The following is an 18,264-nucleotide window of genomic DNA, read 5'->3' as shown; positions in this document are numbered from 1 at the left end:
AGAAGACAGCTGTTTATAAGACAAAACTGAGCTGAGAAAGAGAGGCTTTCTCGTTCCAACTGGACGGATACAACAAGACAATATGCCAGGAGAGACTGTGCATAATTTCAATAATAATAGATTGTTATGCTGTATGGATGCAGTTCAAATTGTGCGAATCTCCAGCCACTTTTGAAAGGTTGCAGGGTGTTGCTATGATGTTATGTTGTTATGACGCATTTAAGTCATGTTGAAAATTTCGCATTTTAGAGTTAATTATGAATGAAAAACTCAGGATTTTGTTTGAGTCCGTAGTTTCTGAGTTAGAGCCGTACACTCTTAAAAATTCAGGTGCATAAAAGTTTATAAAAGAAATTGTTTCAACCAAGTTGACTTGAACGCACCTGATGTAATAATTACAACTTCCCATTTTGAATAAAAACTTCCTAGAAGGACCATTAGAGTGTCCCTGAGGTGATTTTGGGTATCAGTCATGTTTTTAATGTGTCTTCCATATGCTCAAATTAAATAGGTCTGTCTAACACACGAAAAAAATAGTAACAATAAACTCAAAGGATACTTGGAAGATGTAAATAAACTAACCCTTTTTTTCTAAATAAATTCACATGACATCAGTTAAAAACATTTAATAAAATACTGAGTTTTAGAAAGGATATCAGACCTGTGGCTTTATCTGCATTTCATTACTAGATTGCTTCAAGGCCATTTTCATTTAGATTTCATAAAAAAATTAGTTTTTGAAATGATTAAAAATGTATTATGTAAGCTCTTCATAACAACGTTTTTCATTTTGACACTAATTAATTTCGACTTCACAAGTGTTTGCATTAAGAGACCAAACTTATGTTTTTAGTGCAAAGGCTTCATGAACTGTATCTATTTTAGTTGGCAATTACATTTTTGTGGGTTTTTTTTTTTCAAGCGTGGGGTTTAGGTTAACAGGTTAAATGCAGCTTAAAATATAATACTTGTTAACCACTAGCCAGGAGCAATATTAATGATGCTTCCATTAAAAGTATCACTGCACTAAAGTAAAGGTTATTTAAAGGGATAGTTCATCAAAAAATGAAAATGGTTTGATTATTTACTTACCCTCAAGTTGTTTCAAACCTGTATAAATGTCTTTGTTCTGCTGAACACAAATGAAGATATTTGGAAAATTGTTAATAACCAAAGAGATCTGGGGCACCATTCACTTCCATTGTGGTACTTTTCCTACTATGCAACGCAATTGTGCCCAAGATATATATATATATATATTCCTTTCTATTTAGCAGAACAAAGACATTTATACAAGTTTGGAACACGTTTTGGGTGTTTAAATGATGACGACATTTATATTTTTTGGTGAACTATCCCTTTAAAGGTTCTTTGTCTGGCTGTATAGTTCCATAAAGAACCTTTAACATCCACACAAGCGTGCTGTGGCAGAAAGACTCCTTTGTAGTGAGAAAGCTGCTTCAGACTTATTTTTCTTGAAGTGTAATTAACATTTCTTTGCCAAGTATTTTATCTCATTAGCTTAACAGTAGGCATTCTGGCACATCGAATTGAACTGATGTGTGGTCACAGGTGTGCACAAGTCACCCGCTTTCCTGCAGCTCCCAACATGGCTAATCTAGCCAGATCTGTCCAGAACCATCCATTCAATAATGTTTACATGCATACCTCTATACTCAGTGGTATTGTGGGTATTTCTGCCAAAGTGTGTAGCACCCCGGGTGTTTCGGTAACACTGACGTGATTTTTAACCCTGGATGTAGTCGCTGTGTTGGATTATCACAGAAGGTGCAGAAAACGCTCTCTTCCGTTTCTGTCTGGGCATGATTGTGGGTTTCTTCAGGTGGTCTACTGTTGCGTGGCAGGGTCTCGCAAAGCCAAACTCACACGTTCACTGAATTGGAAATCACAAGTGGAGCGGTTTCTGAGCTCACAGGTTTTGAAGGTTTTTAAACTTCAACTCTTCTTGAGATACTGTAGGACTTACGGTTACTGGATCTACTGTACCATAAAGAGCTCATACTGTGTGATTTATATACTGCTACTGTATTACACACACACACAGGAACATCATGCACCCGTTTTTTTTTTAACACAGGGCGAACAGTGTTTGCCCCTCACACTTAAATAATAAATAATGCTACCAAAGGTTTTTCACAAGGAATAAAGTCAAATAGTTTCAAGTGGTTATGAGGCATAATTTTTAGTTTTTAGATTATTAGTTTTAGAAAGTAAAGTACAGTCTAGGACAGACTCAATCTTGACACTGAATGAATGGTGATTCCTGGCACAATATTTTAGTTTTTAAGACCTGCTTTACTGTATATTAAAATAAATATGGCCTTTTAGCATTGGCGAGATTTCCACTGGGGACTTTTCAAAATCCTATTCGTGTCCTCCCCATTTCAAAGTCATTTGTCATGATTTTTTAACCGCATGTCGTAACAAAGGAGCAGGACTGAGAGTCTGCCTTAACTTACTGTACTTAAAGGGGACATATCATGAAAATCTGTCTTTTTCCATGTTTAAGTGCTATAATTGGGTCCCCAGTGCTTCTATCAACCCAGATAATGCGAAAAGATCAACCCAGTAACTTAATTTTGGTAAACCATTCTCTGCAAACATGTGGAAAAAAAGGTTATTGATATTTGTCTCCCCTTGTGATGTCAGAAGGGGATAATACTACCCCTTAATCTGCACTTTCCAACCACAACACTGCATGCAAAAAATGACTTTCTTACTTAGTATTTTTGTCTTGTTTTCAGTAGAAATATCGAAAAGTTCTTAAATCAAGATGTATTTTCTTAATAAGCAAAATGACCTTAGAAAATAAGTCTAGTTTTTAGACAAAAAATATAAACTAATAAAGTAAATTAGTGCTTAAAACAGGCAAAAATATCTGCCAATGGGGTGAGAATTTTTTTTTCTTAATTAAGTGTTTAAGAAAAAAGAAATCTTGTTTTTTCTCACCCCATTGGCAGATATTTTTGCTTGTTTTAAGCAGAAATTCACTTAAATTGTATAATAGTTGTTTAAAAACTAGACTTATTTTCTTAGGTCATTTTGCTTATCAAGAAAATACATTTTGACTCAAGAACTTTTCGATATTTCTACTGAAAACAAGACAAAACGACCCAAGAAAATAAGTCTAGTTTTTAGACCAAAAAATATCAAATTTAAGTGATTTTGTGCATAAAACAAGCAAAAAAATCTACCAATGGGGTAAGCAAATTTTGCTTGATTTTTTCTTGAATTTAGTGTTAAAGAAAATGTTCAAGATTTTTTTGCTTACCCCATTGGCAGATTTTTTGCTTGTTTTATGAACAAAATCACTTAAATTTGATATTTTGGTCTAAAAACCAGACTTATTTTCTAGGGTCATTTTGCTCATCAAGAAAAAGCATCTTAATTTAAGAATTAAAACAAGACAAAAATACGAAGAATTTTTTTCTTGAAAATTATTTTTTGCAGATAGTGCAGAGATCAGCTCATTTGCATTTTAAAGGACACACCCAAAAACAGCATATTTTTGCTCACACCTACTGTACAAAGTGACAATTTTAACATGCTATAATAAATTATCTTTGGGGTATTTTGAGCTAAAACTTCACATACATACTTTGGGGACACCAAAGATTTATTAGACATCTTAAAAAAGTCTTGTACAATGTCCCCTTTAACTTAATTATTTCTCAGATTTTTTATCACCATAGTTTCTAAACGCATGTAAATGCAAGAAATGGGATTCAAATCAACAACATTTTCCCCCTTTTGTGCCCCACCCCACTCCTCAAACCAAAGTTACACCCTTGCCTTTTGGCAAGCAGCAACTCCACTGTACAGTTATATTTTGAGTTGCAGCACATTTTGTAGGTTGTCGCAGAAATAGTATAAAATGTGCATTTATTATACTGTATGCATTTATTTACAGGTTATTCTGGTATAGATGTTTTCAAACAGGTTTTCTAAACACTCCCCCATCTGCTATTGGTCAGACACACACATAGTCCCGCCTCAAACTCACGCCATTGGTTGAGTCATTGTTACAGTTTTCGATGTCTTGGATGTTATACATAGGAATGTAGTGCTACAGAACTAGAAGTGTTTATCAAATAGTTTACTTATAGAAAGATAAAAATCATGTAATTTGTTTTTTTTTGAGAGGTCAACATTGTGTTTATATACAGAAAATATAGACTTCAACACACTAAATTCACTGCAAACCGTGTTTTCAGACGTGTGGCCAAACCCGGCGCATTACGAAAATATCTCCACAACGGCGAGGCCGACTGAGAATCAACAAACACCTGCCGTGAACGTGGGCCAGCGATCCATCAACTGACAGATGCTGGAAGAAGATCTCCCGCAAATGCTCAGCACAGGAGATTTATCAGATAAGAGGTGCAATTTAACACATCTTTGCTGATTTGTGAATGTTCTCGCTTTTCTGTCCGCTATCATCAATGCGAGTGCCACTGCATGGGCTCTAAATAACAGGCAGCTGATTTGCCGTCCGGAGAAGGAGGAGGAGGGGGGAAAGGAGATCTTTGTCCTTCTGCGAGATAGAGGTGGTAAAACCACTAACCTCACGGCACTGTAATTGGGTCTTGACATCAGTCAGAGGAATGTTCTTAAGGGGACAGATGGTACAGTGGCTGTAGATCTGGTTTTGTTTATTACACCACTTGTTCTCTGTCAAGCTGCTTTTTGGAGTCGGTCACAGTTTATCGTCCCTGAAACCCTCAAGAGCCGCACACCCGGAGGAAAATTGTTTTGCTCTTACAAGCTCGGGAGACTTACTGTTCACCCAAAAATGAAAATTCTGGCAGCGCTTACTCGTCCCTTATGCTTTTCCAGAGCGGCATGACTTTATTTCTTTTTTGCAAGACACAACAGAAGATGAACTGGAAAATGTCCAAATAAAAAATAACACGGGCATTGGGACTGTCAAGCTTGCGAAATTACCCATAAATACCAAAAACCATAAAAGTGGCCTGTGTTACCATGTTAAATTTCACTTCTTTTTAAGCCATACAGCAAAACTATTGTATGGCTTCAGATGATTAAAAATTTAACACAAATGCTAAAAAAACAAGCTTTTTTCGAACACACATTGTGAGCTGGTTATGTTTAAAGCATGAAAATGCAATAAAGTGGGTAATTTATTGGTTCTTATAAAACATTACATTGTTTACATCACACTAGGAGTGTAAAGTCATGAATAAGAACAAATACTTGTTAATATAACTTCTCAGGGATTTTATTTCATTAAAGGGTGGTTTCCCAGACAGGGATTAGCTCAAGCCAGGACTAGGCCTTAGTTTAATTATGAAATATAACTAGTTTTAACAAATGTGCTTTACTAAAAACATTACTTGTGTGCATTTTGAGGCAAAATAAAGGGCACTGATGTATTTTAAGATATGTCAATGCAAGTTGTTTTCAGTTTGGACAGCTCTTACATTTATTTTAGTCTAGGACTAGTCTAATCCCTGTCTGGGAAACTGCCCCTAAGTATTTTAAAAATTGTTTAGTGAATTGGGTCAATTCAGGCAGATCAGGACATTTTCATTTAAATAAATGTCAAAAACCTGAATTCATCCTACATTTCAAGTTTTACTTTTATGGTACTTTAACAGTGGTACTTAAACAGCAGTACTTTGACAGTAAAGTACTTTACTCAACTTGCCATACAAGGCATAATTAACTCTTTCCCCGCCAGCATTTAAAAAAAAAGTTGCCAGCCAGTGCCAGCATTTTTCACGATTTCACAAAAGTTTAATGCCTTTCAGAAAAAGTTCTTCTTTAAATATATAACCATACAATATATCAAATAAAAGAACAGACCCATGTGATTTCAAACCTACATTTATCAGTTCTCTTTTATCACCTCTCAAATATGGGTAGGTTTCTTCAAAAACACCCAATTTTGAGCAAAAACCTGAGATAATTCAATTTTTGTGAAGGCCTTTTGATAAAGATCAAATGCAGAGCGATCTTTTCTGTTTAACGTGAGGCGTTACTTCCGGGTTGTATAAGTTGCGGAAGCGTTTTCTCTTAATTGACGAGTTATCTTGTCAAGTTAACTTTTTCGTCTTCAATTGATTGTCTAGGCTGGAGTATAGTTTTTTTTTTATGTTTATGCAAAAGTGCATGCAAGGTTGAAAGCACAGCCTGGCGAAGAATAGTTTATTTGACTCATACGTGTACACAGACGTTCGACGCATGCACATTGCAACAAAATGCAATGCGATGCATCTTCTCGGCTGCATACTACATTTTCCTGTACGCACATGCATGATCTAAGTCCACACATACAAAAATCTGGCGATGCGTGTACAGCGTGCGCATACTATTCTGTTTGCGGACCCTGTATTGTTTTCGCGGACCCTTGCTTATCCATAAAAACTAAACTATACTTCTAGCTTAAAGGGACACTTCACTTTTTTGATAATGGGCTCATTTTCCAGCTCCCCTAGAGTTAAACATTTAATTATTACCGTTTTGAAATCCATTCAGCTGATCTCCGGGTCTGGCGGTACCACTTTTAGCATAGCTTAGCATCATCTATTGAATCTGATTAGACCATTAGCATCACGTTAAAAAATAACCAAAGACTTTTGATATTTTTTCTATCTAAAACTTGACTCTTCTGTAGTTACATCGTGTACTAAGACCGACAGAAAATTAAAAGTTGTGATTTTGTAGGCAGATATGGCTTGGAATTATACTCTTTATACTATACTTTGGTGCCGTACCATGGGTGCAGCAGGCGCAATGATATTATGCAGCGCCCCGAAAATAGTCCCTCTGATAACTTTTAATTTTCCGTCGGTCTTAGTACATGATGTAACTACAGAAGAGTCAAGTTTTAAATAGGAAAAATATTTAAACTCTGAGCACGATTTTTTAGCACGATGCTAATGGTCTAATTAGATTCAATGGATTATGCTAAGCTATGATAAAAGTGGTTCCACCAGACCTGGAGATCGGCTGAATGTATTCCAAAATGGTAAAAATCAAATGTTTAACTCTAGGAGAGCTGGAAAATGAACCTATTTTCCAAAAAAGTGGAGTGTCCCTTTAAGGATAAAAACAAAACACGCATTGGCAAAAGGTAAAAGACATATCTGTAAATCAAGTAGCATTAATGATAATTCTGGTTCTTAACAAGTGTGTCTTGGTATCTTCATTTTAAAAAGGCCCTATATAAAATCCCATTGATACAGTATGGGGATCTCAGTATGGCTCTATGAAGCAAGAAAGACAACTGTTGGATGATTTCTTGTGTGTTTCCTGCAAAACATCCATAAAAATGGCTTAGACACTGATGTGAGCTACTATACATTTTTTAATTGTGACAAATACTGATCAAATGTATAGCTTGAAGTCACTTAGGATAAAGTTGTCCACCAAATGCATAAACATACAAATAAAAAGGGCTGGGGGTGGAGGGTTGGTCTGGATGTAAAAACAAATATTTTGCAAATGTATTTCCATTCATTTTCCATTAAGTCTCATCGCTGTCTATGAGGAACAATAGATTTTCAGTATTTCTTTCCTATGGGCAAGACTGAAATTGAGAAAGTCACAGATAGACAGTGAGGTCCAAAAACGGGTCGTATTTGGTCGTACTGTGGCTTGGGAAATTACAAGAGGGCATATTTCACTATTCCAATTTCTGTCTTCATGACTGACTGAACACACGAGAGCACGAATGTGTCTGCGAGCGCGTGTTTGAATGTGCGAGCCTTCGCCCAGCCTCATTCCCAGAATGCAGGTAACCTTGGAAACTAATCCTATTTACAGACTATTGAATCTATTATTCAAGCATTTGGTCCCCGAGCTAAATAAATCTAATCTACATTTCTCACAGCTTCAGATTCCGACGGGCGTCACGCAAAAATATAGTGTCATCATATCAGCATATATGATGCACCCTCGGCATGATATTCAGAGCTCCCCGGGCTTGTGTTTTACTCGACAAATATGAAGATGTTTTTGGAAAACTCTGTGTGTCGCGTTCGGTCAGCGTGTACGATTCAGTGTGGCTTCTGTCCCGATGGAGCGGCGTGTATATTCTTGTCGTCTTGTGAGAGTAGCTCGTTGACAGCGTGAGAGACATAACATAATACAACCCTGTCGCAGACAATAGCTCTCACTGTCTCTCTCTCTCTGTGTGCGTATGTGTGCATGTGTGATGGGGGGTTTGGATGACACCCAATAGAAACCCAGCGTCAGTAACGCTGGAAGATCTGCGTCTCTGTTCTCTAATGTGACTGACGGTGTGTTCAGTGAGTAATACAGACACTGCATAAACCCAAACTCCTTTTCCTCAGTAACACACACACACACACTTTTAACTAATTTTCACCTGTAAACATGTACACTATAGACACCGACACAAATAAACACTGACTTTTAGTGAGGACCTTTTAAAGGGATAGTTCATCCAAAAATGAAAATTCTGTCATCATTTACTCGCCCTCAAGTTGTTTCAAACCTGTATAAATTTCTTTGTTTTGTTGAACACAAAGGAAGATATTTTGAGCAATGTTTATAACAGTCTTTAAGCACCATTGACTTCCATGGTATTTTTTTTCCCTATTATGAAAGTCTATGGTGCTACTGCTTGATTACAAATTAAGAGTTTCGTTGCAAAACAAGATAACTCAGTTTTTAATTTTTTTGTCAAAACATGTTTATTATTATTGTTATCATGTTATTATTTTGTTTTATGGTGCTACTGAGCAGTTTATTTTTTTAAGTTATGAAGGTTTAAATCAAAACAAACCAACTGCAGTTTAATTGATATTAATTGGAATGTACAACCAAAAAGCGAGATTTCTGAAAAAAAACAGAGTTATCTCGTTTTGCAACGAACTCTTCAAATATCTGATTGTATTCAGCAGAACAAAGAAATGTATTCGTAACAAACTGAGGGTAAGTAAATGATGACAGAATTAGCATTTTTGGCTGAACTATCCCTTTAAATCCAATCGATTTCATATTAATGTAACATATGGGTCTTCAACAGGGGGTTCAGGGACCCTTGGTGGTCCTTGGTGGTATTACTGGGGGTCCTCCAAATACAGTGTTCCCATGGGTCCTTGAGATCCTTGAAAGTTTGTGAATCTGGGGGAAATAATTCAAGGCCCTGCTTAAGTTTTTGAACATATACATACATAGATACAGGTCATTGAAAGTGCTTGAATCAATTTTATGCAAAGGTCAGAACTCATGTTGGGTTAAAGGATGAATCCAGATAATTTACTCACCACCATGTCATCCAAAATGTTGATGTCTTTCTTTGTTCAGTCGAAAAGAAATTATGTCTTTTGAGGAAAACATTCCAGGATTTTTCTCATTTTAATGGACTTTAATGGACCCCAACAGTTTTAATGAAGTTTAAAATTGCAGTTTCAAAGGATCCCAAATGAGGCATAAGGGTCTTATCTAGCGAAACGATTGTCATTTTTGGCAAGAAAAATAAAAAATATGCACTTTTAAACCACGACTTCTTGTCTTCCTCTGGTCCTGTGACGTGCCAGCGCGACCTTACGTAATACGTCATCATGTCAAGAGGTCATGGATGACGTATCGAAACTATGCCCCTACAAGTGTGGAGAAAGATGACCGTTCCGACATTGTTGTATGTCGAATGATAATAATTAATGTCTTTGTGTCAGTTTATTGTTTAAAATGGTCCGCAAATGTGCGTTTCATATATGTAACACGTGACCTTTCAACATCATTACGCAATTACCTGAGGTCGCGCTGGTGCGTCATACTGCCAGAGGAAGACGAGAAGTTTTCCCTAGATAAGACCCTTATGCCTCTTTGAGATTGTTTTTGAAACTGAAATTTTAAACTACATTAAAACTCTTGGGGTCCATTAAAGTCCATTAAAATGAGAAAAATTCTGGAATGTTTTCCTCAAAAAACATAATTTCTTCTCGACTGAACGAAGAACGACATCAACATTTTGGATGACATGGTAAATTAACTGGATTTTTTTTTTTCAAGAAAATTGACTAATCCTTTAACCCAACATGTGTTCTGTGCAATATTTACCTAGCATTGGGTTAAAAATAAGCTTAGAGTGTCAATTTATGTATTTAGCAGATGCAAATACAGTGCATTCAATATCTTATTTATTATTGTGTGTGTTGCCTGAGGTTCAAACACACGACCTTTGTGTTGCACAATGCACTACCCATTGAGCTACAGAAATAGACCTTCACAGAAACCTGTTTGCATTAATAATATTCAAAGCAAGTTTGGCAAATATGATTTGGTTGATTCATGTTTGATTATATTTGTGATGATGTAAAGCCAAACCTATACACACACGTCTCTCTCTCTCACACGCAGCAGGCATTACTCATGAAAATGACACATTCTCACATTTTCCTTGTGTTGGTGGTTCTGAATCTTACAAAAAGATAAATGCATCACTCGGTATCATTAATCTTTTCAAAGAGTCAATAGGAAGACGTATATACATCTATGACAAAATATATATCATAGAAAACAATATGCAATAATTTCTTGCGTCTCTTCGTGATAAATGATAAAATGTTTTGAAGGTTAAATGAGCCGTTTGCTTGTACTGTAGAAAGTTTGAAAAGTTGTAAGCTCACATTTATGGGACATGATTGTAATATTTTAAGAGGTTTGTTTTGGTTAAAACTATATTTTTTTCAAGTAAATGTATGACTTTATAAGGAAACAGAAGCATTAAGAGCAAAAAGGTTGGTAGTGTACTTGAACAAACACTTCAGAGGATTTCAATGGCTAGCACTTGCCAGATAAACGCCTTGCTGCAATCTGAAAAATCTGAAAAATATGATTGGATCTCATGCCGTTTTGAGCTGTTATAAAACATAGAGGATTTATATCTATGAATAAAATTTTTCCGAGAATGCTCATATTGCATTGCAGAAAATGTTAAGTAATCATATTAGATAATGATGTTTTTATGACCAAGTAAAATATGGTATCACATCAGCCCTAAATGACATTAAACCATAGGCCTCCTCCAAAGGTTTCTCTTACTTAAAACAAAAACCTGGACATTCATTTTCTTTATCAGAAAAACATCCATATTTTATAACAAAGCTGTGTCAACATCATATGATCTTCACTGTTTATAGATATTAAAGATATAAGAAACGAATAAATGTGCCGTCTGTTGTTGATGTCGTCCTCGCTCGTGTTCCACAGGAGAAACATGACTGGAAAGAGTCAGACCAGCAATGTCACCAACAAGAATGACCCACGCTCCCTCAACTCACGGGTCTTCATTGGCAACCTCAACACTGCCATCGTGAAGAAGACCGACATCGAGGTCATCTTCGCCAAGTACGGCAAGATCGTGGGCTGTTCGGTGCATAAGGGTTACGCTTTCGTCCAGTACATAAGCGAACGGAACGCACGGGCAGCGGTGGCAGGCGAGAACGCCAGGATTATCGCAGGACAACCCCTCGGTGAGTCTTTTTAGCTTTACCAAAGCTGCGCTATGTTGAACAAAACGATTTTTGCTCAGCTCTGTCGGACTGACTGACTGACGTTCACAGGGACCCGTGTTGCCTGAGGCAGATTCAAAGCGCTTTTCATTTCACTTGTGATTGTTGGACATGCAAAGTGTTTTTCAGTGTTCTGACAGTTTGTGGGAAAGACGGGCGCTCTGTGACATTGTCATGGTGTGAAAATATTTTTGCCTTTATTGTGGTGTTGAAGCGCTGAAATGGATTTGATTTAATTTTTTATTTGATTTTACAAAAACAATTCCATCATTATTATTTTAAAATATAAATATAGCAAAATATAAAATAGTTTTTCAACCCATGATTGGGTAAAATATGGGCGAACCCAGATAAAATATTAAACAACCCAGCATTTTTAGAGTGTGTCTTGAGTTAAATTTTCATAATGTAACTTTAAAACTTTTTCAACAGTTCCAAAATATGATGATGAAAAAATTTACCTTTTAGGATAAATACATGCTGGAGACTTATCAGACGGTCCGCTTCCATCTGACGCACTCGTGCCGGATGCCAGTTTACTCACTGCCCAATTCCGGCCCCAATCAATCGGCCCAGATGTGGCAGCCGTTAGCTTGCATGCATTGCCGTAATCAAGCCAGAATCGGGCCGTCACTAATGCGCACTGCCCGCTGGAGCTGGCGCAATTCAACCTTGCCATGTTATTGTAATAAATAAATTAAAATCATTATGACTACTAGTGTTGCCAGATCTTGCACGAAAAAACAGCAAACAAGAAAAATCCAATAATAAACCAAAATACATCCAAATGCTTCACCTCAAAGATCAAAATATTGGGACCGGCACCTTCACACTTTATTAACACCAAAATCTTGATCGCTTTATGAGCCAAAAGCCTTAACGGTTATGCGCCAAAACGGTATGTATGTACAAAACCGAGGACTTGGCAACACGGCAAGATTGCTCTCTTTGGAGCAGCCTCAAAAATGTGTACAATGCACAACGCCAAGGCGGAGGTTTATTGCAAAACACAATTTCGTCAAAGCTGTGAGTGATAAGCACGCGAGAAGGCAGAATGTTGTTATGGTTATCTGTGTGTGAATCATCACATTTTCAGGAGTGATTCTTGTTCCGTACAGGCATGTAACGAACATTTAGGGGTTGCGTTTAAATGCGGTTGTCACTCCCGAAAGTTTGTAGTGTGTACAAGGCCTATGTTTTAAGGTCAAATAAATACTAAAAAAAATGCTGGGTTGTCTTCAACCCAGCGTTGGGTCGAACAGGAACAAAGCCAGCTCGTTGGGTTGTAACTCAACCTACAGTATGCTGGGTTGTTTCAACCCAAAATGCTGGGTTGTTGGGTCAAATATAAACATTTTCTGGGTTAATTTAATCCAGCAGCTGGGCTTGTCCCTTTCTGACCCAACATTGGTTTTTAAGAGTATACATTTAATTCTTAAAAAAAAAGTTGCCAGCCAGCACCAGATTTTTTATGATTTTCACAAATGTTTAATGCCTTTCAGAAAATCTTTTTTTTTAAATATATAAACATCTATATATCAAATGAAAGAATAGAGACCCTCTGATTTGAAACAAAAAAGTTTTATCCTATCTTCATTTGTTCTCATTTTATCATCTCTCCAATATGGGTAGGTTTCTTTAAAATTTTGAGCAAAAGCTGAGATAATAGCATTTTTGTAGAGGATTTTTGTTAGACATAATCAATAATAAATACAGATAACATACACATACAAAACTCGTCATTGGCAAAGAAGCGTTCTCTCTTAATTGACGAGATAACTTGTCAATGGCGGGGAAATAATACACAAACATATTATCATCCAATGCAGGGTTTCCCGCGGAAAATGTGTTAGTTAAGGTGGTAGGGTTGGGCGGTGGGTGGTGCCGGGGGGCGTGACAATCAAAGGTGCGGGGCGGCGTACGCGTCATGATGAAAATAAATTTTATTAAAAACTCTCAAATAAAACTTATTTTTGAATAAACTATGACAGAAAATGAACACATACTAGATTATTAATGAATTAAATGTTTTTAACAGATACCTCAAAAGAAAATAGCTGCGTGATGAAGTGAAACTAAAGGGTTAATAAACACAAACTGAAGCAGATGTTGTAGAACATTTAGGCCGTGTGGCGCGCGTGCCCGCTCACGGTGTGAAGCGTGTCCACCCTATTCTCCGAGATGCACTTGACGGCTTTTTGTGCTGCGAAATTATTATTTTTTTGGACAACCTAGTTAAGGTGGTAGGGTTTCCCAGCTTAGGTGGGCCACCCGAACTGCAAAGTGCTGTGGGAAACCCTGCAATGCATTTGTCAGAGACATCTTTTCAGTATTTAAAACATCAGCAGTAATAGGAAGGACACTATAATATTCCCAAGCATTGAAACTAACAATAAGAAAACAAGGGAAAATCCACTAAATCCTGTGCTGTTTCAGGATCAGCATGTCTAGCTAGTATTTGAATACAGCAGCAAAAATGGCCCATGTAATTTTAAGGGTCAGAGAAAGGGTTAATAATGATCATAAAAGTTAGAATAATAAAGACATTGATATTAACCCTTATGATAGGTAGTATATATATATATAGTGTGTGCTGAAGGGTTTGTGTGATCAACATACAGGTGACTGCCAATTGGCAAAATTTCTTTTGTAACTTTCTGAGACCAATGGTATATTTAAAGAGGAGACATAACCAAAGACTTCCTTTTCTTTCCATCCTTGTACCCTTGGCCTGTTTCACAAACTTGTTTTTCTGTTTGCACTGAGAGACATTTAATATATAATGTGAAATATAGCCAGGGGACTCTCATTGGGAATGGCCACAGAGGACCAGCTAACATCTCATTTTTCAGGCTGTAAACATGTGCAACCACACCACTATTGGGGATTTCTGCTAATGAGGGTTTTTGTTATTAGTCAACAATGAAATCAAAATTGACCCAATTTACCGTCTTAACATGTCCTTGGTCTTATGGCGAGGGATTCATCCGTGCATGTTATTCCAAAGAGAAAATCTGTTTTCATAACTCGCTTCATCTTTCGAGCAGCTTTACTTTGAAGCTGTTTTATTATTCGACCCCTGCTCTCAAGCCACCTGCCACATACAGATACTTTGTACAATCTGCCCTATATTTTTTCTCATGTTTATTCATGAACATATCTTTTAATATGTATGGTTCATAATTTAAATGACATTTCTTAACTTTTGATGCATTTTGGCTATTTGTTTACCCAACAGTGACGTTTTGAGGTCCTGATAATTCATATGATATAAATAGTGATAATTCATCACTTTTTTTGCGTAAGCGACAAACATGCAAATATGTAAAACAGTGATTTCATGCGCACGTGCATTACGTGTTTAGTCACATGCAAGTACTTTACTGTACAACCAAAACAGCAATGGCGGCCTACAGGACTGTTTGTGCTACTCAAGTTACTGATTTATTAATGCTTCTCCAACATTTTACAAAAAAAAATGCCGCTTTGTAGTCCAGGGTCACTTGTAGTAGGGGTGTAAATCAGACAGTTCGTTACAATGTATTACAGTATCGATTTTTTTCCACCAGCGATGTGATATTTGCCGATACATCAAACACTTATTCGATGCAATTATAGTATTTGGTTCGATTAATTTATCGACATATTATTTGCATATAGGTAAACAGTTACGTTTTTAGTAGTTTACAAAGGCAATAAAAAATCTATAACATTAACGTTTAATTAAACTCTTTGAAAATAGCACAGTTCCAATTGGAACATTTACAACAAAATACTAACAAAAAATATATTGTTTTAAATAAAGAAAAATGAATAATGAGGGGCAAAATGTCACATAAAATCAGGCTTATGATGGCAACGGATAAAGTATTTCAGTATTTTGTGACATTCTAGCCTGGTCTCACTGTTAATACATATTAATAATACATAACTTTCAAAAACATAAAACGTACGTTTTGTATGTTTAATTAGAGGCTAAAGTGTACAATGTAGATGTCTTTGCAACATTTATTATAGCATTATTATGTTTTTACAGCTACAAAAACTTAAAACAAATCTTTTATACCATAAAGATTGCTGTAGATCTTCCCTTTAACCATTTCATCGATAATGTTACCACCTACCCCAAACCTTACCCTAAACACAAACCCTTTTTATACAAAAATGTAAAAATACGTAATGTATTCTTTTTATATTCCGTAATAAAAAGAAATGTTTGTAACAATAATAACGAATAAATTAAATTAACATCTTTTGTGAATTTATGTTGTGTTTTGATATAATTATTGTTGCATAAGAGAAGACTGCATAGAAGAAAACGAGTTTTGTGTGTCATGGCAAATAAACTAAATATTACAAAATGATTACAGAAATGTTAATCATTTTAAGGTTTTAAAGTGTAGTCTTGTTTTATATTGTGTTATTCCCTGAAAGTCATGAACATTTCATTAGGTAAACGAGTAAAAAAAAAAACTAAACTATTGAGTAAACTAAAAAAATAAGTCCGAAAATATGACTGACAACATGCCATTACTATGAATAAGAAATGCCAATGCATGCTATTTATTTGATTATTTAGGAATATGTGTACAAATCTGTCTGTATGTAAAGCTGTTAATACGTAAATAATTAACGTATTAGTCCCTTCAATACGTCGATATTATACGTTTTAGTGTGTTTAAGTAAATGTATGTTTGGTACAACTACAATTACGTAAAAATACACACTTATTCTCATGATATCACGTTGGACAATCACTGAGGTAGTTGTAAAAAAATTGAAAAATAAATTTATATAAAAAATAAAGCTGTTAAAGGGATAATAAGTAGGATTTTCTCCATCTAGTGGTGAAATTGTATTTTGCATTCAAACGAATAGTGCTCTCTAGCTCAGTGGTTCTCAAACTTTTTTCGCCTACGGCCCCCCCTTGCGTACGGTGCATTCCTTCGCGGCCCCCCCAAAGAAAATGTATGACAAAAAAACTGTTCTAAAATTTAACATTTTAATTAAACAAAACATATTAAGTTATACAAAGTAGTGCTGTTGGTTAGTAGCCGTATTTTTTTTTAGGTTTAATTACACAGAATTCATGATAAATAAATGTATTTTATAAAATGTCATAAAACTGGGGCCCCCCTGGCACCATCTCGCGGCCCCCCTGGGGGCCCCGGCCCCCCGTTTGAGAACCACTGCTCTAGCTCACTGATCTCATGTAATGTAATGTAAATGTATCTCCTTGTCCATATCAGCTGGTTCACGTGTTCTGAATGGAAACACGTTGTTATGCTAGTGCTTTTTGTTACTCTCTGCTTTTATACTGTAGTTTATCAATACGGCGAAACGACATGGAATGTTTAATGTAAGTAAAGAGAAGAAATTCTAAGCTTATAAAGTAAATTCAGATCATTGGCAAAGGTCATTTGACACTAACGAGGACATATTTATGAATAAAGACATTGATTTTAAATAATAAAACAGTTAAAACCCTACTTACTGTACCTTTAAACTGAAGAATTTGATATGTCACACAACTTTATATCTAACTGTCAAATAAGTGATGCAATGGTCTCTTCATTTTGCGTTGGCTGTTTCAATCATTTTGTTTCGTACAGTAAACATCTACTCACTATTTGCTAGCTGCCTGTCCTCTGAACACACTGTAAGACAGCCCAGTTCCTGTAGACAGCCCAGGCTTCGCAAACTACATCAAAAACAAAGTGGTCAAACCTACCACCACGAAACATAAAGTGTTCCAGACGAGGGGCAACCTTCCGATCTCTCTAATGAAGCCAATACGGAAGTGACTTAAACTGCAATTCATCGACTGGCCGCTTGAGGCTGGCTCCAAAAGGCCGTCAATTCCCATAGACTCCCATGTTAAAAATTCCCAAATTTACAGTAGAAAATAATATGTTTACAACCTGGTAAAAAAAGTGTTTTTGGTCTAGATAGCTAATTTTGCCCTTTATGACAACTGTGAGGGGGGTGAATTTTTTTGAACTCATTTATTTAAATAATATTAAGCCTTAAACTTCTGCATAATTAAGGGGGTGGCCGCTTGAGTGACGGTTGAACAGCCACTGCTGTCACTACACTCGCGATAGGTGGGCGTGGTTTCACCTCAGGTTCACACATGTCTTGCCTCTTTACCCATTTTCTGAGTGATTCGTGGTGACGCGTGCCCAATGGGTGATGATGTCACGGACAGTACGTCCATAATTTTTACGGCCTATGGTTCCATCCAATAAACGACAAGAAGGATTTGGGAGTGGGGGTTGGGCGCGTTTAGAAAGCACGGAAGAGAGGGGGAGGTGAGGAGTTAGCTACGCTTCGTTTTGTTTGAAAACAATTTGAACGTCAACAAGAAGTGACGTCACACAGATTCGCTTAGAGCGCCTTTAATTTGCTGATACTAGCAGACGAAAATAAACAAAAATGCACGCTTTGGCATAAATGCGTAGATGGACATTATGTCAAGGAGTGAGGATGTGGAGAGTGTCAAAATGAATATACCTCATATTGATATTTTATTTGTGGCATTGATGCATCGTATCGTTAGAAATATAATCGATGTATGGTTATACCCCTAATTTGTAGTAATAAATCCACCTCATCGTCCATCTTCACAAAATTGCTTGTTGCTCTTAATTGTTTGTGTTTATCATTCTGTTCAAGAATGTGTATGTGTGCACGTAGCATTTCTTTACAAAGTCACATCACCAACTACTGGAATTGC

At 36.4% G+C, this 18,264-nt stretch overlaps 1 protein-coding gene across 7 annotated transcripts in view; it reads left to right on the top strand.

Annotated features, from left to right (window-relative positions):
* The window catches only part of LOC135740322 (RNA-binding Raly-like protein), a 151,869-nt gene that overhangs the window by 69,651 nt on the left and 63,954 nt on the right, over nt 1–18,264 (top strand). For 4 of the 7 annotated variants that reach the window (XM_065258566.1, XM_065258563.1, XM_065258565.1 and 1 more), the window contains exons 2-3: nt 4,236–4,401; nt 11,227–11,489. The exons of 1 other annotated variant lie outside the window; for it this stretch is intronic. In XM_065258566.1, coding sequence (XP_065114638.1) covers nt 4,346–4,401; nt 11,227–11,489 — 319 coding nt within the window. In that variant the 5' untranslated portion in view covers nt 4,236–4,345. The remainder of the gene's footprint in view (nt 1–4,235; nt 4,402–11,226; nt 11,490–18,264) is intronic. 2 more of the 7 variants (XM_065258568.2, XM_065258567.1) reach the window with 1 other exon arrangement.

Source organism: Paramisgurnus dabryanus, chromosome 22, assembly GCF_030506205.2.
Source record: "Paramisgurnus dabryanus chromosome 22, PD_genome_1.1, whole genome shotgun sequence".
NCBI classification, from domain to species: Eukaryota; Metazoa; Chordata; class Actinopteri; order Cypriniformes; family Cobitidae; genus Paramisgurnus; species Paramisgurnus dabryanus.
This window is presented reverse-complemented; position numbering and strand designations above follow the sequence as displayed.